Source organism: Lampris incognitus, chromosome 19 (genome assembly GCF_029633865.1).
Source record: "Lampris incognitus isolate fLamInc1 chromosome 19, fLamInc1.hap2, whole genome shotgun sequence".
Classification (NCBI taxonomy): Eukaryota; Metazoa; Chordata; class Actinopteri; order Lampriformes; family Lampridae; genus Lampris; species Lampris incognitus.
Genome location: NC_079229.1, coordinates 38,445,160 through 38,468,648, shown reverse-complemented (window position 1 = coordinate 38,468,648; position 23,489 = coordinate 38,445,160). Strand labels below are relative to the sequence as shown.

At 47.7% G+C, this 23,489-nt stretch overlaps 1 protein-coding gene across 1 annotated transcript in view; it reads right to left on the bottom strand.

The window, feature by feature from the left end:
• Window positions 1-23,489, bottom strand: part of kmt2ca (lysine (K)-specific methyltransferase 2Ca) — a 267,487-nt gene that overhangs the window by 185,424 nt on the left and 58,574 nt on the right. The window contains exons 8-14 of the mRNA XM_056299264.1: window positions 23,327-23,436; window positions 21,346-21,496; window positions 21,056-21,227; window positions 10,540-10,654; window positions 8,775-8,935; window positions 8,443-8,671; window positions 7,884-8,055 (exon numbers count right to left, since the gene is read on the bottom strand). Coding sequence (XP_056155239.1) covers window positions 7,884-8,055; window positions 8,443-8,671; window positions 8,775-8,935; window positions 10,540-10,654; window positions 21,056-21,227; window positions 21,346-21,496; window positions 23,327-23,436 — 1,110 coding nt within the window. The remainder of the gene's footprint in view (window positions 1-7,883; window positions 8,056-8,442; window positions 8,672-8,774; window positions 8,936-10,539; window positions 10,655-21,055; window positions 21,228-21,345; window positions 21,497-23,326; window positions 23,437-23,489) is intronic.

Below are 23,489 nucleotides of genomic sequence, written 5' to 3'. Positions count from 1 at the left end.
CGGGTACACGCCAGCCGCCAGCAGTACTGCACCGCTCCTCCCGCTCCGTGCACTCCTCCTGCTCCTCCCACTCCTCCTGCTAATCACACTCCTCCTGCTCCTCCCACTCCCCCCGCTCCTCCTGCTAATCACACTCCTCCCGCTCCCCCTGCTAATCACACTCCCCCCGCTCCCCCTGCTAATCACACTCCCCCCGCTCCTCCCGCTCCCCCTGCTAATCACACTCCTCCTGCTCCTCCCACTCCCCCCGCTCCTCCTGCTAATCACTCCTCCCGCTCCCCCTGCTAATCACACTCCCCCCGCTCCCCCTGCTAATCACACTCCCCCCGCTCCTCCCGCTCCCCCTGCTAATCACACTCCTCCCACTCCCCCTGCTCCCCCTGCTAATCACACTCCTCCTGCTCCTCCCACTCCCCCCGCTCCTCCTGCTAATCACTCCTCCCGCTCCCCCTGCTAATCACACTCCCCCCGCTCCCCCTGCTAATCACACTCCCCCCGCTCCTCCCGCTCCCCCTGCTAATCACACTCCTCCCACTCCCCCTGCTCCTCCTGCTAATCACACTCCCCCCGCTCCTCCCGCTCCCCCTGCTAATCACACTCCTCCCACTCCCCCTGCTAATCACACTCCTCCCACTCCCCCTGCTAATCACACTCCTCCCACTCCCCCTGCTAATCACACTCCTCCCACTCCCCCTGCTAATCACACTCCCCCCGCTCCCCCTGCTAATCACACTCCCCCCGCTCCTCCCGCTCCCCCTGCTAATCACACTCCTCCCACTCCCCCCGCTCCCCCTGCTAATCACACTCCCCCCGCTCCTCCCGCTCCCCCTGCTAATCACACTCCTCCCACTCCCCCTGCTCCTCCTGCTAATCACACTCCTCCCGCTCCCCCTGCTAATCACACTCCTCCCGCTCCTCCCACATCCAAAAACTACAACACACACACACTACCACACCCACACACACTAACACATCCAAACTAACACACACACACACACACACACTAACACATCCAAACTAACGCACACACCCACACTAACACACACATCCAAACTAACATACACACCTAAACTAACACACACATCCACACTAACACACACACCCAAACTAACACACATCCACACTAACACACACACCCAAACTAACACACACATCCACACTAACACACACATCCAAACTAACACACATAACCAAACTAACACACACATCCAAACTAACACACATACCCAAGCTAACACACACATCCAAACTAACACACACGCACACCCAAACTAACACACATATCCAAACAAACACACACACCCAAACTAACACACATCCAAACTAAAACATCCACACTAACACACACACCCAAACTAACACACACATCCACACTAACACACACATCCAAACTAACACACATATCCAAACTAACACACACATCCAAACTAACACACATACCCAAGCTAACACACACATCCAAACTAACACACATACCCAAGCTAACACACACATCCAAACTAACACACATAACCAAACTAACACACACATCCAAACTAACACACATACCCAAGCTAACACACACATCCAAACTAACACACACGCACACCCAAACTAACACACATATCCAAACAAACACACACACCCAAACTAACACACATCCAAACTAAAACATCCAAACTAACACACATAACCAAACTAACACACACACCCACACTAACACACATACCCAAACTAAACAAAAAATCACTGTCCAGGAGAACGAACACCAGCCAGGATGACTGTCAGAACCGCCGGTCTGCATGGGCTAGCAGTTAGCTTAGCCCGCCCCGCTCTCCCAGCCATCAAACGCAGACGTGGACAAAGACACTGCATGGACAGTACTGGGTGAGGCCGCCTCAAAGGCGAATTCCCGCAGCCACCTTCCCACACTGGGAGCAGAACCTGTCTGGTAGACAGGCCAGTGTGCTGTTCAGACATTTTCCAAACCTCCCGGATAGAATTTTACTCTCACGGTCAGCAGTACTCTCTACAGTAAGCAAAGAACAGAGGACCAAGATTCAAACACCTGCCCTCCAGTGTCCCTGAGCAAGGCACCCAAGCCCTTCCAACAGCATTATGTAGCTGGTGTCACACTGTCCTGAAAGGAGGCTCCCTGCAGCATGAGATAATATGTTATCATGACCTCTATGTGAGAAACGTCACAGTCGGAGTGCCATCTGCCAATCACAACTCGACAACACAAAGCCCTGGTGACCACCCAATAGAAAATGAAGAAACCCCGGTGGTGAGAGCAGAGAGAGCTAGATGTTACACAATGCTGAGAAATCACCGTCGGCTGCCCCAAAAGTCACCAGAAGTCGATAGGATGGAATCGCCTAATGTGAACACTATCATAGCATATAGATGACATCACAACGATAAACAATTTGTGTATTTACCAGAACACTTTTCGGCCAGGCATTAATGGCAGGGACAGAAGTGACACCAACATTTTAAAGAAGCTATACACACATAAGTGTAGATGATTACAGAAATTAACATTTTAACATGACATGCACTGAATCAGTCCCTTCTCTTTTCCCATATACATTTGAACCAATGCTCAGCGGTGTAGACCAGCTGCTCTGCCAGCAGTCTCGACCGTGGCTGTTTCAGCTTGATGGACTCCTATCAGCGCTGTTGGATTAAGGAAGGAGGATCACAGCAGCCCTCTCTCAGTAGACTCCACTTTCATTGAAGCCAATAGGAAAGTCAAGTAGCCTGCGCCTGGGGGTTGGTGGTGGGGGTGCGCCTCGGAGATGAAGCCCCTGAGCTTGTGCTTTTGGGGACTGGCTTGTGCTCCTTGGGGCCATGCAAGGGTCTTGCTCTGTGGGCTCCTGGCCCCCCTGTGGGCTCAGTGTTCCTCTGGGGCTGCGGTTCTTTGGGCTCCAGCTGTTGTCTTGGTCGTGGGGTGCAGACCTTCAGACTAACTTTTTACCATGGTTCCACTGGTGCTCTAACTTTTCATTAGGGTGCACTAGGAACATAATTTAGGTGCATCCAAATTTTTCACCACACGTTGTGGCACCACAATAATACACTTTAAGCGTTACTTTTTTAGTCAGTTCCCATACACACACATTATGTAAATGATTGTAAACAGGAATAAAGATGCAAATAAATGTTTTTCTTTATTTAATCACAGCACACTCAACAAGAAATCATGATAACCTCCATTGTTTAAAAAATAAACTTGAAAAGTGCTGATGTTTAAAGTGCTTGACAAACTCAAAACAATAAATCAAACTTAAATAACTCGAACAAAAGAGTGTGCTGCTCCCGGGTCCTTACAGAATACCCCCTCCGCTTGCCTGGGACAGAATACCCCCTCCGCTTGCCTGGGACAGCATACCCCCTCCGCTTGCCTGGGACAGCATACCCCCTCCGCTTGCCTGGGACAGCATACCCCCTCCGCTTGCCTGGGACAGAATACCCCCTCCGCTTGCCTGGGACAGCATACCCCCTCCGCTTGCCTGGGATAGCATACCCCCTCCGCTTGCCTGGGACAGCATACCCCCTCCCCTTGCCTGGGATAGCATACCCCCTCCGCTTGCCTGGGACAGCATACCCCCTCAGCTTGCCTGGGATAGCATACCCCCTCCGCTTGCCTGGGACAGAATACCCCCTCCGCTTGCCTGGGACAGCATACCCCCTCAGCTTGCCTGGGACAGAATACCCCCTCCGCTTGCCTGGGACAGCATACCCCCTCCGCTTGCCTGGGATAGCATACCCCCTCCGCTTGCCTGGGACAGAATACCCCCTCCGCTTGCCTGGGATAGCATACCCCCTCCGCTTGCCTGGGACAGGTGTAACAGGCACCGCAGCACTTTTCTTGATGAGAAAATAACCAATAGTTCTCTTCATTTTGAATTACTAGTATGTTTTAGGGTTGTGATTTCGTTCAAGGAGGAGTACAGGGCACAGTCTCACATGCGCCTTAGTTTTTCCCCATCAGTATTCTGAAAAGACCTGCCCTACTCTGCCTCTGATTGGCTAGTACTCGTTGCCTTCGTTGGTTAGGTTTAGGCATGAGGAGTGAGATGGTTAGGGTAAGAAAATCAGGGTCAGAGCCAATCAGAGGCAAAGAAGGATGCATTAGGATGTCTTCACAGAATGCAAGTGGGGGGGGGGGAATAACGCTACACACACACACACACACACACACACACACACCACACACACAGACCTGCTAAATTTCAGGTGCACTGGTGTGACTAATGAAAATGTTTAATCACACTTGACAGATTTTTGATCGTATGTGCGACCAAATGTTACAGCTTCCTCCATTATGTTGCCACTAAATGTATCAGTCAACACAAAAGACCACAAAATCAAAGATCAGACAAAAATGTCTAGTTTTGTTGCTCGTCACTTCAGGAATTAAGTCAGCAAGCACATATGAAATATGTGTGTGTAATATGGAATTACGGACATCATAGGTTTAGAACACACATAAGTCAGCCCAAGGTTCTGAGAGAGAGAGAGAGAGAGAGAGAGAGAGAGAGAGAGAGAGAGAGAGAGAGAGAGAGAGAGAGAGAGAGAGAGCGAGAGAGAGAGAGCACAATTCAGGTGTCTCCAGCGATACTCACCCAGTGTTTGTAGAGTCTCTCGCTCTGTCAACGTTTGTTGCTGGAGGCTGGGTTTGGGAGAGCTGGGTGAGGAAGGGCAATAAAGTGGACTAACAGAATCAGACCTACTCTCAGAATGGCCTGAATGCACTGGGCTAGCCTGCATACAGCCTGACTGAATGGGGTTAGCAACAGTCCCAGTGTTTGGCGAGCTAGCTTGATGAGTCTGAGAGGAGCTTGTATGAAGAGGGGAAGCCTGACACGGACTGGTATGTGTTGGACTAGAATCAGTGGGGCTGACAAATGTTTGACCAGTGTGGCTAGGGCTAAGCCAAGCACTGCTGTCCTGAGAGGGACAAGCATGAATAGGGCTAACCTGATTGGAGCCACCACCATCAGAACTAGCTGCTCTGTGATAAATGACGGTTCCTTGGGCTTTAGGAAGAAAAGCTGGTATCTGATCAGCATGGCTTAGACCAGCCTGAGCAGAACCAGCAGAACAGCAGCCATCATGCAGTGGACTGGTAGAGTTCAGGGTAATGGGCTGAGAGCTATCTGGGGGTTTGACACAAAGCGACTCAAGCTGAGCAGGACTGGCACTGGGAGAGTCCTGCGGTGGACTCAACACAGTGGAGCTGGGCTGAGTCTCAGTAAGGCTACAGTGTGTATTGCTAATGTGAGATAGGCTACGAGGAGGGCTATTACATGTTTCATTCGTGTAAGGGCTGGCCTGAGCTTGGGCCGAACTATGTGCAGGGTTAGCACCTCTTTCACTAGTTTGAACAAAGCCCTGCGCTGCGCTAACAGAGGTTACGCTAGCAAGAGTAAGGCCACTACATGTTGAACGAGCATGAACAGGGCTGCTATGTGTCCAGCTAGTTTTCTGAGAACCTTGTGTTTGTAGCAGGATAGAAAGGGCATGACTGGGGGTGGCTTGAATGTGGACAGGACTAGTGTGGCCTTCAGGACTACACCTGGATGGACTGTGAATGATGCTAGCATGGAAAGGGCTTGCAAGTGTTTGACCAACATGTTCTTGGCTATCAGGGATCACACTGTGGCTAAAAGGGCTATGAGGTGAGCTTGCATCAGTGGGTTTACAGTAAGGACTATTGATAACTTGCATTGACATGGAACTGGCCTCTACCTGATTAGCATGTGAAGGGCTGCAGCTGGCTTGAGTATGTGCTTGGCTAACCTCTGTATAACTGGCATGTAAGGGACTAACGTTAGCTTGACCATGCACAGGGCTAACACTTAACACACTGCAGCTAACATGTGCTTCCATGTGGACTGCAGTAACACAAATGGAGCTAGTATTATCTGGTTTGGTATGGGTGGAGTTAGCATGAATTTGACCAGATTCTGTTTGATGTGCATGACTGGGACTGTTCAAAGCTATCTCCCTCTCATCCTTTGTGGAGATAGGATGAACAGGGCTAGCCTGTGATGGTGAGTGGCTAGCCTCTACAGTAATAGCTCTTAGATCAGTGGGTATGCTCTCCATTAGAATGGCTGTACCAGAGACTTGACCAGGGCTAGTGAGCGCCAAGCTAGCCAGCACTTTATTACCAAGTGTGGGGATTGCAATAGCTGGTCTAACTTGGCTATCTCTTGGGCTCACATTAGCTTCAACAACATCTGTGCTACAAGAGTCGCTGACAGGAGTAGGGCTAGCCATGCTGGCTACACAGTGTCCCAGTGAGGTGATACCTGGGGCACAGCTTTCTGACATGAGTGTGGAAGGGGAGGTTGGGGAGCTTGTGTGTGCAGGGCTGAGTGTACTACTCTGAATAGGACTGCTGCCCAGGAATTGGCTAACTGTACCAGGACTAGCTGGAGGGGTTATGGATTGTTCAGGAATGAGGATAAGAGGGGCAGGGCTGCTTTCCAGTGTTTTGTCATGGCTAGTGCTAACCTGCTCATGGCTAGGCTCGGTATCACTAACCTGTACAGGGCTGGTTCTAATCTGAGAAGGGCTACGGCTAACCTGGGAAAAGCAAAGCTCTGTAGTGCTACTCTGCACAGAACTAGGCCCTGTGGTTCTAAGCTCCAAACTGCTAACTGGCATGGCACTTTGTTGTATTGGACCCTTAAGTGTGGAACTTGTCTGGGTAGGGCTAGCAGGGTGCATGGGAAGAGTAGAGCTAAACTCTGAGAGCCCAATACGCTGTGTAAGGCTTGCAGGATGCTTAGGGCTAACATGATATGTTGGGCTAGCAGACTGTGTAGGGATCATGGGCTGTGAAGGGCTAGAAGGTTGGGTAAGACTAGCATGGTATGTAGCGCTAACAGTTTGTGTGGCACTAATAGGATGTGTAGGGATATTAGACTGTGTAGGGCTAGCCGACTGTGTAGGGCTTGCAGGTTGAGTAGGAAAGGCAGGCTGTATAGGGCTAACAGGCTGTGTAGGGTTTGCAAGCTTTGTAGGGCTAGCAGATTGTGTAGGGCTTACAGGCTGTGTAGAACTGGCCAGCTGTGTAGGACTAACAGGCTGTATTGGGCTAGCAGGCTGAGTTGGACTAGCCGGCTGTGTAGAGCTAATGGGCTGTGTAGGGTTACCAGGTTGTATTGGGTTAGCGGCCTGTGTAGGAGAAGTAGGCTGTATTGGGCTAGCAGGTTGCATAGGGCTTGAAGGTTGTATAGGGCTAGCAGATTGTGTAGGGCTTTCAGGCTGCGTAGGGCTTGTAGGACTGACAAGTTGTATAGGGCTAGAAGACTGTTTGGGGCTTGCAGGCTGTGTAGAGCTAATGGGCTGTGTAGGGCTACCAGGTTGTGTAGGACTAGCAGATTGTGAAGGGCTTGTAGCACTGACAAGTTGTGTAGGGCTAGAAGACTGTTTAGGGCTTGCAGGCTGTGGTGTAGAGCTAATGGGCTGTGTAGGGCTACCAGGTTGTGTAGGACTAGCAGATTGTGAAGGGCTTGTAGGACTGACAAGTTGTGTAGGGCTAGAAGACTGTTTAGGGCTTGTAGGCTGTGTAGAGCTAACAGGCTGTGTAGTGCTACCAGGTTGTGTAGGACTAGCAGATTGTGAATTGCTTGCAGGTTGTGTAGGACTATCGGGCTGTGTGGGGATAACAAGGTGTAGAGGGATTGCAGGTTGTATGGAGCTAGCACACTGTGCAGGTCTAGCAGGTTGTGTAACGCTTACAGGCTGTGTAGGGCTAGCAGGATGTGCAGGGCTAGCAGGTTCTGATAGACTGCACTGTGTTGGCCTGACTGGAGACTGGGAGGAGCTACATGGAGCTGAAGTAGGCCTTACAAAGGCCTGGCCTCTTGTATGGGTAGACCCACAGTACTCTGATGAAAAGGTTCCTTGGTCCAGTGTAGAGATATCCTGTGTGGTTCCACACTGTAGTGGGCTACGAGGGCAGTGAGCATGACTAAGCTGCAAGATGGTGCTCTCCTGGTCCAAAGTAGGCTGGGTACAGGAGGGGAGAGGACTAGATGGAGGTGATGAGGTAATCTGAATAGGAGTATACAGCATAGGGCTCTGAGGAGTCTGGGTGACTGAGTGGGTTGGACTACCTGCTATGGGACTGTGTGAGTGATGCTCTGTAGGACCAGACTTGGCATGGGTAGGACCAGACCCTGGCTGTGTGGGGCTGCACGAGGGGGATGTAAGGTGACAATGAGGAGGTCTACGAACCGTAGGACTTAAGTGTATAGGACTGAAATGTGTGGGACTGTGCTGAGGCCCTATAGAACCAAGTTCAGTCTGTATAGATGTGGGCATGGGGCTGTGTGATGAAGGGCTGGGCTGAGAGGAAGAGGAAGTGTGGGGTGGGGGAGTAAAGACGAGGTGGGTGGGGTTAGGAAGTGTAGCGCTAGGTTGAGAATAGATATAGGGAACCTGTATAGAGTTGGGGGGCAGGGCCACTCTAGGACTGAGTGATGGTTCTGAGGAGATAAGGTGGACATGGCTATGAACAGGGGGGTCAAGGGATGGAATCTGTGTTGGGCTTTGCATCATGGGACTTTGTAGCTTCAGCTCTTTTGAAGATCTGCAGACGGAACAAATGTAGGGGTCAGAGTTCACCTGAGCCCCATCCTTTTGGAAGACACACTCTGCATGGACACACCTGGAGAAACACACACACAAAACATGTACATGTACAGAGGTTAAACACCTTGTGTGTGTGTGTGTGTGTGTGTGTGTGTGTGTGTGTGTGTGTGTGTGTGTACCTGTAGCAGCTTGTACAGGTCAGGTGGTACATTGATGAAGGGTCTGCGTTCTCTCCGCAGATTGGGCAGGGCAGGTCAGGGTCACATGACTCACATAGAGACGGATGATTAGCCCACTGCCCTGATGACCTCTCTCCACATCGGATACACACCCTGCAGTTCTGAAAAACAACACATAGATGTCAAGTAAGAGTGAGTGTTTTGTGTGTGCTGTGTATGGACACCGATCAGCCAAAAAAATGTAAACCACCTGCGTAATATTGGATGTTGCCATTATCCTCGTGCCACCAAAACAGCTCTGACCCATCGAGGCATGGGCTCTACAAGACCCCTGAAGGTGTCGTCTCGTATCTGGCACCAAGACGTTAACAGCAGATCCTTTAAGTAAATTGATCCTGTAAATTGAGAGGTGCAGCCTCCATGGATCAGACCTGTTTTTCCATGCTTGATTAGATTGAGATCTGGGGAATTTGGAGGCCAAGGCAACACCTTGAACTCACTGTTATGTTCCTCAAACCACTCCTGAACAATTCTTTGCAGTATAGCAGGGCACATTATCCTGCTGAAAGAGGTCCCTGCCACCAGGGAATACCATTGCTATGAAGGTGTGTACCTGGTCTGCAACGATGTTTAGGCAGGTAGCACGTGTAAAAATAACATCCATATGAATGCCAGCACCCAAGGTTTCCCAGCAGAACCTTGCCCAGAGCTGGCTTGGCTTCTTCTCATAGTACATTCTGGTGGGATGTTTTCCCCAGGAAAACGATGCACACACACACAGCTGTCTACATGATGTAAAAGAAAATGTGAATCATCAGACCAGGCCACGTCCTTCCATCACTCCATGGGCCAGTTCTGATGCTCATGTGCCCATTGTAGGCACTTTCTGTGGTGGTGGACAAGGGTCATCATGGGCAGTCTGACCAGTCTGTGGCTACACAGTGCCATATGCAGCAAGCTGCAACACTCTGTGTATTCTGACACATGTCTATCATTGCCAGCATTAACTTTTTCAGCAATGTGAGCTACAAATTGCTGAGCTCTTCTGTGGGATCGGGCCAGTCAGGCTAGCCTTTGCTTCCCATGCACATCAATAGCCTTGGGTACTCATTGTCCTGTTGACGATTCAGCAGTTGTCCTTCCTTGGATCACTTTTGGGAGGTTCTGATCACTGAATACCAGGAACACCCCACAAGACCTGCCGTTTTGGAGATGCTCTGACCCAGTCGTCTAACCATCACAATTTGGCCCTTGTCAAAGTCTCTCAGGTCCTTACGTCTTGATGCATGCTCAACAATCAAGGTAAGGAAATCAAAGAAAATTGAGACTGAAGAGGTCACTTAGATTAGTGATGAAACATTTCTCCCAATAAATGTTGTCCAGATGAACTGATTCAACTTTCTGTGTTCAGATCCTTACGCTTGCCTGGTTTTCCTGCTTCCAACACATCAACTTCAAGAACTGACTGTTCACTTGCTGTCTGATATACCACACCGCTTGACAGGTGCCATTGTAACAATATACTCAATGTTAGTCACTGATCTGTAGGTGGTTTTCATGTTTGGCTGATCAGTGTACAGTGTGTATAAGCATTTCTGAAGGGAGACTGGGGTTGTAAGATGTGGCAAGACATGTGTGGGGAGAGAAACTACTTCCTCTGGAACTAAATATAAAGACATCAGTGACACAACACAAAACTTGTTTCTCTTTCTCCCTCTCTCATCGATGTTAATGGAATGTGTTACTGTGTGTATTGGTGTCTCACCTTACACCGCCATTTGTTGGGTGGTGTGTACTCCAGGACAGGTGATAGACAATGTGTGTGGTAAGCCTTATCACAGCACTCACACACCACCAACAAACTTTCTTCTCCTCGCAACCTAATACAAACACAATTCATATAAACACAATTAAACAGCAGACTGTCATTTGATTCCAATAATGAGAAAAATAACTTGTTTATTTATTTGCGCGTGTGCGTGTGTGTGCGCGCATGTGTGTGTGTGTGTGTGTGATGCATCTAGTGCAGTAGTTAGAGGAAAGATGCATGCTTGCTTACCGCCTGCTTTTCTAACCTCTCCAACTCTCGCTTACAGCTTGCTGCCGCTGGCTAGCCCTTGTGGTGAACAAGGAAGCAGGGCAGTGTGTAAGCCTTCCCTTGCCAGCACATAGCCTCTCCTTCACCGAGACCCCTGCCAAGCCTCCTCGTGGCAACACACGGGCGCCTCGCAGCCTTAGGCAAACTTGGTAGGGGATCTCGGAGCCGCAGTGGTCCCCAGAGGCTGTTTATGGCCAACCACTGCCCCGCTGCCTTGTGGGAAGCCTATTGAGACATAGGCTAGGGGAGCACACCCCAGAGAAAAGCAACGTGTTTGGTGGTACACATTAGGCAGTTCTTCATCAGTCTGGAGTTTCCGGTAGCCTCCTGCAGTCATGATGGGTGACTGGTGGTCCTGGGTATAAGCCCTTGCCGCCAGGACCAACCTGTCATGGCAAAGACAGTGCTACTGAGTGCTGCGCACCCGCTGTGGCAATCTAAAAACCTCCTTGCATAGGTCTCCACCTCTGACCATGGTGTACAATACCCGGCCTTATATCCGGTTGAAGTCTGGTGGCGTTGGGGTGTCTGGCCACAGGAGCAGGGTAGAATTGGCCTGGAAGCTCCTATTCACAGCCCTGCACATCAGTGGCACGGGATATATGGTCGCTAGCAGCTGGGTTTGAGTGGCAGCTGCTTTCGGCAGACCCCCATGTGACTGAGCAGCCCTATTTAGGGGCCACATTGCTCGCCCCAATTGGGGAGGAGCCTAGAAAAGGTGGCCTAAAAATTGTCTACTCAACCAACCCCCTGCATAGGTTACCTCACCTACCAGGAATTCCATCCTGCGGTAAAAACAAAAACAAGAGAATGATCCCATTCAAATCGGCAACATGGAATATTAGGACTCTTCTTGATAATGATGGCAACAGAACACATCGAAGGACTGCGCTGATTGCTGAGGAACTGAGACACTACAACGTGGACATCGCTGCTCTCAGCGAAACCAGGGTCCTGGGTGAAGGCTCCCTGAGAGAGGAAGGAGGAGGGTACACCTTTTTCTAGAGAAGCTATCCCCTTGGTGGACAACATCAGCATGGTGTTGGACTGGCAAACAAGAACAGCGTTCTACCCAGCCTCACTGAAACACCCACCGGACTACGTGAGAGGCTAATGACCCTCCGTATCCCCCTAGCAAAGGCACGCTATGCCACTCTGTTAAGTACATATGCGCCAACACTACCATCTGACAAAGGTGTGAAGGACAGCTTCTACCAGCAACTAGATGAGGCTTTTCATCATATCCCAATAATGGACAAGAGCCTTCTTCTGGGAGACTTTAATGCTAGGGTAGGAAAGAACAATAGTATATGGAGTGGAGTATTGGGAAGGCCTGGGGTTGGTCAGGTTAATGCAAATGGTCTGAGGCTGCTAGCACTCTGTGCAGAGCATGACCACATGGTTACAAACACACTGTTTCAGCAGAAGACCAAATACAAAACATCCTGGATGCACCCACGATCTAAACACTGGCACCTGCTTGATTATATCATAACAAGACGTATTGACACTAGTGATGTCTTGCTGACCCAGGCCATGAGCAGTGCAGAATGCTGGACGGATAATTGCCTGATCATGACCAAGCACCACATCAAAGTGCGTCCCCCACAGCGTCTCAAGAAACCCATAAAAAAGCAACTGAACCGTGCTAAACTGAAGTCAGCCCCAGCAGGAAATGAGTTCCGTCGCTCTGTAGGCACGATGAAACTAGACTTTGAGGCCATTCTGAGTTGTGACAATTCCATGGATTAGAAATGGACCTCCCTAACATCATTGCTACATCAAGATGCAATCTACTCTCTAGGCTACAGACCCAGTAAACATCAGGACTGATTTGACGAGAACTCTGACACCATCACATCCCTGCTGGAAACCATGCGTATGGCAAACAGGACTCCTCTCAACTGTCCTGCAGCCACCATCTTTCAGCAGCAGTGGCAAACAGCATGTAAGGAGGTACAAACAACCATGCTCACTTTGCAAAATACATGGTGAATCAACAAAGCACACGAGATTCAATCATATGCTGACAGAAATGATATGCACAACTTCTACAAATCTATAAAGACTATATATGGCCCTAGGAACTGTTCTATCACACCCTTAAAGTCAGCGGACAGACTGACAACCCTGAAAGACCAAAAGCAGATCCTGGCAAAGTGGGCTGAACATTTTGAAGCCCTACTTAACCAGCACTCACCAACCGACCAATCCATCCTGGAAGAGCTGCCAATTCGTCCACCCATCCCAGACCTTGACCACTCACCAAATTTTCGATTAGTACTTGAAGCTATCAACTGTCTCAAGAACAACAAGTCCCCTGGCAGTGGTGTTGTCTCAGCAGAACTCCTAAAACAAGGAGGATACTTGTGCACCAGAATGATCTATCAGTACATCCTGCAGGTCTGGGACTAGGAGAATGTCCCTCAACAATGCAGGGATGCTAGAATTGTCAACCTGCACAAAAACAAGGGTGACAAGTCTGTCTGCGGCAACAGTCGTGGCATATCCCTACTAGCTGTTGCAGACAAGGTCCTAGCAAAGGTCATGCTATGTAGGATGGTGATGCACTTGACAGAACATCTGCTGCCAAAGTCACAGTATGGTTTCAGGAAGAACAGGAGTACTGTGGATATGATTTTCACAGTAAGACGGCTACAAGAAAAGTTCTGAGAACAACAGGACCTTTTCATGCAAGCAAGCAAGTTTATTTATACAGCACATTTCGTACACAAGACAACTCAGTATGCTTGACACAGATAAAAACAGAAAAGGAACAACCATCCATCCATTATCTTAACCGCTTATCCTGCTCTCAGGGTCACGGGGATGCTGGAGCCTTGTCATTGGGCGGCAGGTGGGGAGACACCCTCGACAGGCCGCCAGGCCATATAAAATATAATTAAAAGAGTAAATAAAAACAAATAGAAACAATCATACATAAAAGAGTACAAAAACGTACTTTGAAATAGTAATTAAAAAGAGTAATATAATTAAAAGACAGGTATTCTACTATAAAAAGAAAATACAAAGTACAAAAAAATAAAATAAATAAAAACAGTCACTTCCACGCTGGGAGTGACTAGGGATCTACTTCCAGAATTAAACTGCAGTAGGAATAAGGTGCACGTTTTAATGCTCAATCAGAGGCACAAAAAAAAAATGCTTTTAATTTAGATTTTAAAATTGCTATATTTGGGGTACATCTAAGCTCTTCTGGTAGTCTGTTCCAGTTGTATGCAGCCTAACAGCTAAATACTGCACCACCATGTTTGGTTTGGACTCTGGGTTTAACTAACTGACCTGAGTCCATGGATCTTTGAACCCTACCCAGTTTATACTCTTCAAGCATGTCAGTGATGTATTCTGGGCCTACACCATTCAGTGATTTGTAGACAAGTAACAGCACTTTAAATCTATTGTGTAACTAACTGGAAGCCAGGGTAAAGATTTCAGGACTGGAGTAATGTGCTCTGTTCTCTTGGTCCTGGTTAAAACTCTAGCAGCAGCAGTCTGAATAAGCTGCAGCTGTTTAATGGTCTTTATGGGAAGACCAGTTAACAGACCATTACAGTAATCAATTCTACAGGAAATAAAAGCATGAATGAGCTTCTCTTGGTCATTTTGGGATACCAAACCCTTGATTCTGGCTATATTTTTAAGATGACAGAAGGTTGTTTTAGTGATTGCTTTGATATGGCAGGTGAACGTGAGACCTGAGTCTATTAAAACGCCAAGATTTCAGACTTGGTCTTTGGTTTTTAGTGCTCAAGACTTGAGTTGTTCATTCATAATAGTTCTCTTCTCTTTGTTGCCAAACACAATAATCTCTGTTTTTTCCTTATTTAATTGAAGAAAGTTTTGGCTCATCCAATTATTTACCTGCTCCAAATAGTGACACAGTGAGTCCATTGGGCTGAGATCATCAGGTGAGAGAGCCAGATATATCTGATCATCATCTGCATAACTATGGTAATCCATGTTGTTGCTCTGAAGAATTTGGCCTAAATGCAACATGTACAGATTAAACAGAAGAGGTCCAAGAACTGATCCCTGGGGGATTCCACATGTCATAGCCGCTCTATCAGATTCATAACTGCCAATGGTGACAAAGTAACTCTGGTCTTCGAAATCAGACCTAAACCAATTAAGGACTACTCTGGAAAGTCCTACCCAATGTTCCAGCCTGTCCAACAGTGTTCTGTGATCTACAGTATCAAATTCTACACTGAGATCAAGTAAAACCAAAACGGATATTTTACCTGAGTCAGTATTCAGCCATATATCATTTAACACTTTCATAAGAGCTGTTTCAGTACTGTGGTAAGGTCAGAAACCTGATTGATATTTGTCAAAATGACCATATGAGTTCAAAAAATTGCTGAGTTGTTTAGAAACAACTTTCTCGATAATCTTAGCTATAAAAGGAAGATTTGAAACTGGTCTATAGCTATTTAACACAGGTATCCAGAGTACTCTTTTTTAGGAGTGGCTTAATGGCAGCTATTTTTAGTGACTTTGGGTAAGTGCCTGATAGCAGTGAGCTATTAACTATTTGATGTAACTCAGTTTTTACACAGTTAAAAACAGTTTTTTAAAAATCAGATGGCAGTGTGTCGAGACAACATGTTGATGATTTAAGATGCCGAACTGTTTCCGCTACAGTTTCTTGATCAATGATATTATATTATGACATAATGACCAGATTATTTCTAGGTGGTTGTAGAAACTGCATAGTTTTATTGCTTGACTGTGTGGCATTGATGGTCTGTCTAATAGTTTTAATTTTTTCACCAAAAAAGCAAGCAAATTCATAACATTTCTCTGTGGAGAGGAGTTCATGGGCTATCGGTTTTAGGGGGTTTGTAAGCTTGTCAACCATGGCAAACAGAGTGGGGGTTTTATCAATGTTCCCATTAATCAAGTTAGAAAAATGTAGCTGTCTAGCCTTGCATAACTCATAGTTAAAACTAGAAAGGCTTTGTTTATACAAGTCGTCATGAATTTAAAGTTTAGTTTTCCTCCATTGGCGTTTGACTTTCCTGCATTCTTTTCAGGGCTTTTACCATCATGGTATTTCTCCAAGATGCCTTCTTTTTGCTCAGAGTTTTCTTGACTTCTACCAGTGCAACAACATCCATGACATTCAAAATTTTCAGGTTAAAATTATCCAGCAGTACATCAACTGACTCTGAATTCATGGTTTGTGACATAGCTATTGTCTCCATAAACTTAGCACTAGTACTCTCATTTATATACCTCTTCTTAACAGATACACAGCTAGTTTGAACATCCGGTGTGATCAGTAAGTCAATGAAGACACAGCAGTGATCAAAAAGGGCCGAGTCCTTAACCATAACGGATGAAATGTCGAGACCTTTAGAAATAACCAAATCTAGAACATGGCCTCGAGTGTGCGTGGGCTCTTTCACATGTTGCGAGAGACCAAAAGTGTCAAGTAGTGCGAAGAGATCTTTGGCATTACTGTCCACGTTATTATTTATAAGAATGTTAAAATCCCCTGTTATGATAAAGAAGTTATAATCAATAGTAATAGCTGATAGTAGTTCAGTAAAATCATCAATAAAATTAACAGAATAATTTGGAGGTCTTTAAAAATAGAATTTTGGGATGACCCTTCAATATAAAACTGAGGTACTCCAAAGAAGTAAGTAAAATCACCATGTAAAATCTCTTTGCACTGGAAAACATATTTAAATAAGGCAGCTACTCCTCCTCCTGACTCTTTGAGAACCGTAGCCCTGTTGCCTTCAGTTAACTATGTCTCAGTAAGAAACAAAAAAAAAAATCTAACTTATGGGATGTTTAATGTCCATTCATCCATCCATCCATTATCCAAACCGCTTATCCTGCTCTCAGGGTCGCGGGGATGCTGGAGCCTATCCCAGCAGTCGTTTACTAAAAATGATTTGTTGGCTAGAGATCTGATATAAAGTAAGGCTAGCTTTGCTGAGATAATAGGAGCCCTTGTGGTAGTCTGAGGTTGTTGTGGAATAGTTAACAGATTAAACTGGTTTACGCCATAAATTGAGTACACTCCAGTCCTTCTATTTCTAATCAATACCAGAATAGACAACAGTGCTGGATTATATCTGAGAGAGGTAGTAGTAGGCCCTCCTGACCACAAGGGGGAGGTAGTGTGGTTTGTAGGGGAGGGAGAGGTTTGTTGGTGGTGACCGGTAATGACCAGTTGAGGACATGTGGTCAGGAATAGTCAATCAGAGGGACAGTTTCCGATTGTGTAAAATAAATTGTCAGTTAAAATGTGCAACCCCAGGCCATTTGGGTGGATACCATCTCGACGGAAGAAAGCAGGGCGATTCCAGAACAGCAAAACAAACAAAAGCTATATTCTGGGTTGCGCAGGTTGAGTGAAACCAGCTGAGGAAGCTCAATGTGCGACTGAAGCAACCCATGCGACGGTGAAGTTGGGGGAGGGGGCCGGAGACGTAGAGCCGCTTGTGTTGAACCGACAAGGAGTTAAGAAGTTCGCTGAAGTCGCGTTTCAGTATTTCTGAGGTCTAACTGAATATGTCATTACAGCCAACATGAAGGACAACATCACGGGCGAGTGGATGAACAGCTAAGATGTTGGGGATTTTCTCCATGATGTCAGTCACCTTAGCGCCAGGAAAACAGAAAGTTGCTGCAGATTTTCTCTTTATGTTTCTCACAATCGAGTCACCAATGATAAGAGTGGTGGGAGGGGGAGTGGACGGCGGGCAAAACTTCACCCATGATGACGGCGGGAATGGAGAAGGATGGACAGAGAGGAGTGCTGGAGCTCTCCTCAGCGCTGGTGTGAACTGCAGTGTGGCTCAGCGAGCCCTGACGTGTAAGCAGTGCTCGGGTTTGGCTTATGGATCGGGGCTCCTCAGCCAAAAGAGGTGGAAAGTCGTGCAGATAGAAAATATCATATTTATTCTCCAGCTGGATGTCAAAGCTAGGCGATGCACGAGAGGAGCACCTCCCTCTCCCGCTACGAGCTCTGATCAGGATCCAGGGCTTGTGATGGGACGGGGTAGAATTGACTGGGACCTTAGGTTTAGCCCCGAGACGGACCCAGGACTCATTGGGCTCGATGATCGAAGGAGGGACCACAGCAGCTGCAGGGCAGACAGCAGTGGCAGCAGGCTCGGTGACCGAAGGAGGAGAGGTAGACTCAGCAGCAGGACAGAGTGGTGGTGACAGGCTCGGTGACCAGAGGAGAACCAGAACCAGCAGCGTTGTCGGTGTGCACTGGACTGAGAATGATGGTGTCCATATACTGCTCAGCCTCTTGGATTTTGTACAGTGTGGAGATTCATCCCTCCAGTTTCACAATCTTCTGAATGAGATGGGCACTGTTACCACAGGCCGGCGGAGAGGTGAGTTGAGCCATTGGTTATGGATGTGTAGCTGGGAAACAGAAATAAAAGGAGGCCAGTACAGGGCTAAAACTGCAGAATAATAGTTAAGCGACCAGTTGTGGTGAGTAGCAGCAGCTAGCAGGGAGGACAGATACTTACACGCAGGGCTCCGACCCAGAGCCCACAGCGTTGAACTGGTATTTGCACAGGTGACCCACAGAAAAGGCATCAAGCATCGGGACTTACCAACACGGGTCCAATAAGTGAACCCGCTGCAGAAATTTGGCTTCAGTTAGCAGTTGTGGCTTCTAGATGCTCGGTGTCTGGAGTTCCAGTTGGCTGATGCTAGTTAGATCCCATGCGTTTGCAGGTGTCTTGATGTGTTCTGCTTCTCTGATAATCCGGTTCGTGCTACTGAACTGAGTCAGCTTGTTAAAATATTTGGTAAAACAACCAGGATCTAAAAGTGTAGCGTAGAATTGTGGCTAAAAATTAGATAAAAATGTCAATTTATGACAGAGCTTCTACAATGCCGACGGTCTACGCCGACGCATGCGCCGGCCTTTGTCAACCTCTCCAAAGCTTTTGACACTGTGAATTGAGGGATGCTTTGGAAAATCCTGAGAAAGTTTGGCTGTCCAAGCAAATTTGTGAACATTCTGTCACAGTTCCATGATTGGATGGTGGCAAGGGTGGCCATAGGAGGACAGGAATCGGCGCCCTTTAATGTATGCACTGGAGTGAGGCAAGGGTGTGTGCTGGCACCGGTACTCTTCAACATTTACTACCTATGTGTCATAAAACTTTTTCATAACAATCTGGAAGACAGTAGTGGGATCACAATAGACTTCAGGCTAGATGGAAACCTCTTCAACATCCGAAGGTTCCAGGCAAACACCAAGTTGTCAGCAGTGCAGGTCTTTGAGCTGCAGTACGCTGATGACTGCGCTCTTGTAGCTCACACACCAGAAGACCTGCAACCATGCTTGCTGCAGTTGTAATGCCTACAGCAGGCTGGGTCTGTCAGTCAACACCACCAAGACTGAGGTATTATGCCAATGGAGGTCCAGCCCCCCACCCGCTATGCCTGTCTTCACTATAGAACACCAACCACTCTCAGCTGCTCCATCTTTCAAATACCTGGGCAGCATCCTTTCTGAGGGCTGCAACACTGAGCACGAAACTCATAATAGAATCAAACAAGCCTCTGTAGCCTTCAGTAAACTCTGACATAAGGTCGTCCAAAAGAAACACCTCCACCTGCACACCAAAATTGCCATTTACAAAGCCGTCTGCATCACAACTCTCCTATACAGCTGTGAAGCCCGGGTCACATACAGCCGCCACCTAAGGTTGCTGGAGCGGTTCCACATAAGGTGTCTGCAGCGAGTCATGGGGATCACGTGGCGTGACCGGGTTCCTCATGCTGAGATTCTTGCTAGAACAAACTGCAAGAGCACAGAAGCCACGGTCACTGAACACCAGCTGCGCTGGCTTGGGCATGTCATCAGGATGCCTCAAGAGCGTCTGCCACGTCAAGTCCTGTATGGACAGCTTCATCTGGGCCGCCGGTCCACAGGACGTCAGGAGAAGCGATACAAAGACCAGCTAAAAACATCTCTGAAGAAGTGTTGTATCGACCCCTTGAGACTGGAGCAAGCTGCCATCAAACCGTTCCAGCTGGCAGGAGATCTGCCACAGAGGTGTAGAACAGCTGGACATGGAGAGGAATGTGAAAAAACAACAGAAAAGACTGAGGAGACACACAACCATGCCTGCCCCCACTAACCCACACTTCATATGCCCAGCGTGCAGTGACACTAGTGGATCAAGAACTGGACTCTTCAGTCACCAAAGAACACACCGTTAATGAGGAGGGACGTCATCATCGCACTCGATGGACTACCAGCAAGCAAGTGTGTGTGTGTGCGCAATGTAAATCTAGTGTGTGCTTAATGTGTGTCTACTGTGTGCGTATATTGTGTGTGTATGTTTTGGTTATGTTAAGTGTGTGTAGTGTGTCTAATGCATGTACAGTGTGTATACCTTGTGTGTACTGTGTGTGCAATGTGTGTACAGTGTATGTACTGTATGTGTGGTGAGTGTTCAGAGAGAGAGAGAGAGAGAGAGAGAGAGACAGAGAGAGAGAGACAGAGAGAGAGAGACCGAAAGAGAGAATGAGAGACAGAGAGAGAGAGAGAGAGAGAGAGAGAGAGAGAGAGAGACAGAGAGAGAGAGAGAGAGAGAGAGAGAAAGACCGAAAGAGAGAATGAGAGAAAGACAGACAGAGAGAGAGAGAAAGAGAGAGAAAGACCGAAAGAGAGAATGAGAGAAAGACAGAGAGAGAGAGAGAGAGAGAGAGAGAGAGAAAGACCGAAAGAGAGAATGAGAGAAAGACAGACAGAGAGAGAGAGAAAGAGAGAGAGAGAGAGAGAAAGACCGAAAGAGAGAATGAGAGAAAGACAGAGAGAGAGAGAGAGAGAGAGAGAGAGAGAGAGAGAGAGAGAGAGAGAGAGAGAGAGAGAGAGAAAGACCGAAAGAGAGAATGAGAGAAAGACAGACAGAGAGAGAGAGAAAGAGAGAGAGAGAGAGAAAGACCGAAAGAGAGAATGAGAGAAAGACAGACAGAGAGAGAGAGAAAGAGAGAGAGAGAGAGAGAGAGAGATACTCGTGGGCATGCATGCCATAGGTTGCCAACCCCCCGGTCTAGTGTCTAACGAGTGTATACAGTGTGTGTGTGTGTGTGTGTGTGTGTGTGTGTGTGTGTGTGTGTGTGTGTTTGTGTGTGTGTGTGCACACACCCCCATGCTCACCTGCAGCTCTGACAGACTCTACATTGGGGACACTGCCAACCTGCCCTGATCAGGGGGGTGGGCTCCAGGAAGGGCTTTAGACAGCTGCCATGGTAATGATTACCACAGCAACAACACATCAACTGACTGCTGACATCACCAACACTCCAACACAACACACACTGAGAGGAAGCTGCAGAGAGACACACAGATAAACCTTCAACTGTAATTTGACTGTCATTTCTTCACATACACACACGCACACACACATGCACAAGCACACGCACACATCTGTGTGTGTGTGTGTTTACCTGTGTGAATGTGTCTGGTACACAGTGTATGTCTGTGGTTCCAGTCCTGATGTGTTCCCGCGGCGGCAGCACAGGGGAAATGGTAGCTCCGCCCACATCCTGTCTCCCGGCAACGCAGCGATGCCCCCAGACGACTGCAGAACACACAAACCTGAACAGGACAGAGGGGAAGGGGCTCCCATATTTACCTGTCTTATACTCAAGATCCAGGTGTCCGACACATGTTGCCATGGCATCTTTCACAACGCCTTTACTTTAGCATTCCAGCATTAAACTACAGGTACCCGCACTCTATTGAAACAGCAAACATTAGAAAGACATAAGCAGACCCTGGAAGACGTTGGGCTGAGAGCTGAGACCTCCTGACTAAGAGAAATGACTCCAGCTCAACAGGACGCAGCACTCCAACATGAAGAGCACGTGTGTATGACCATGGTGGTGGCTGTATAGGATGAATAATCATATTTGACTGTGCCTAACACCAGCAGTATTTGAAAGCAAATAAATATTTGCTGGCTGTTTAATCAGGTGCTGTGATACACAAAGCACTACATCCATGCACTAAGCCAGTACACACGCCAGTTTGCTGTTTTCTGTTTAATGCTGTCGAGTACTTGGGTGTGTTCTTCAACTACAATGACCAGCATGTATGGATGGAGGTGAAGGTTGAGCTGGTAGAGTGAGAGAGTTTATTAGTCTTTGCGATAACTACCACTACTACTACTACTACCACTACTACTCCCGTTAGGGGGCGCCACAGCAGATCATCCATTTCCATCTCTTCCTGTCCTCTGCATCTTCCTCTGTCACACCAGCCACCTGCATGTCCTCCCTCACCACCTCCATAAACCTCCTCTTTGGCCTTCCTCCTCTCCTCTTCCCTGGCAGCTCCATATTCAGCATCCTTCTCCCAGTATACCCAGCATCTCTCCTCCACACATGTCCAAACCATCTCAATCTTGTCTCTCTTGCTTTGTCTCCAAACCGTCCAACCTGAGTTGTCCCTCTAATATACTCCTTCCTAATCCTGTCCTTCTTCATCACTCCCAATGAAAATCTTATCATCTTCATCTCTGCCACCTCCAGCTCCACCTCCTGTCTTTTCATTAGTGCCACTGTCTCCAAACCATATAACATAGCTGGTCTCACCACCATCTGGTAAACCTTCCCTTTAACTCTTGCTGGTACCCTTCTGTCACAAATCACTCCTGACAATCTTCTCCACCCACTCCACCCTGCCTGCACTCTCTTTTTCACCTCTCTCCTGCACTCCACTTTACTTTGGACAGTTGAATCCAAGTATTTAAACTCATATGCCTTCACCACCTCTACTCCTTGCATCCTCACCATTCCACTGTCCTCCCTCTCATTCACACATAGGTATTCCATCTTGCTCCTACTGACTTTCATTCCTCTTCTCTCCAGTGCATACCTCCACCTCTCCAGGCTCTCCTCAACCTGCACCCTACTCTCACTACAGATCACAATGTCATCTGCAAACATCATCGTCCATGGAGACTCCTGTCTGATCTCCTCCATCAACCTGTCCATCACCACTGCCAACAAGAAAGGGCTCAGAGCCGATCCTTGATGTAATCCCACCTCCACCTTGAACCCATCTGTCATTCCAACCACACACCTCACCACTATCACACTTCCCTCATACATATCCTGAACCACTCCTACATCCTTCTGTGCAACTCCAGACTTCCTCATACATAGTCATTCATAGTCTTTGCGATAACTGCCTGACCAAAAGTGAAATACTGAGCTTGCAGAATCAATAAACAAAAATGTTGCAATAATTCTTTCTGAAACAATTACTGTCTGGTGCGTTTAAACACTGACCCTAAACCCCCAAAGATGTTTGAATCAATGACCAAATAAGGTCACACAATATACGCTTAATAACGCCTTAGAATAACCATGATAAGCCACCAGACAACAAATGTGAGTGAAGATGGAAGCCTCGTCCACCCACCTGTGTACTTCCTGCGTCGATGGCTTTGTCCACGTACAGCAGTGACTGGCCCTCTCCTCGACACACCCCATCCGACCATGCCGCACACTGCAGATGGGCACAGCACTGACCTACACACACACACACACACACACGTTTCATCTAACATGTAAGCTCAGAATAA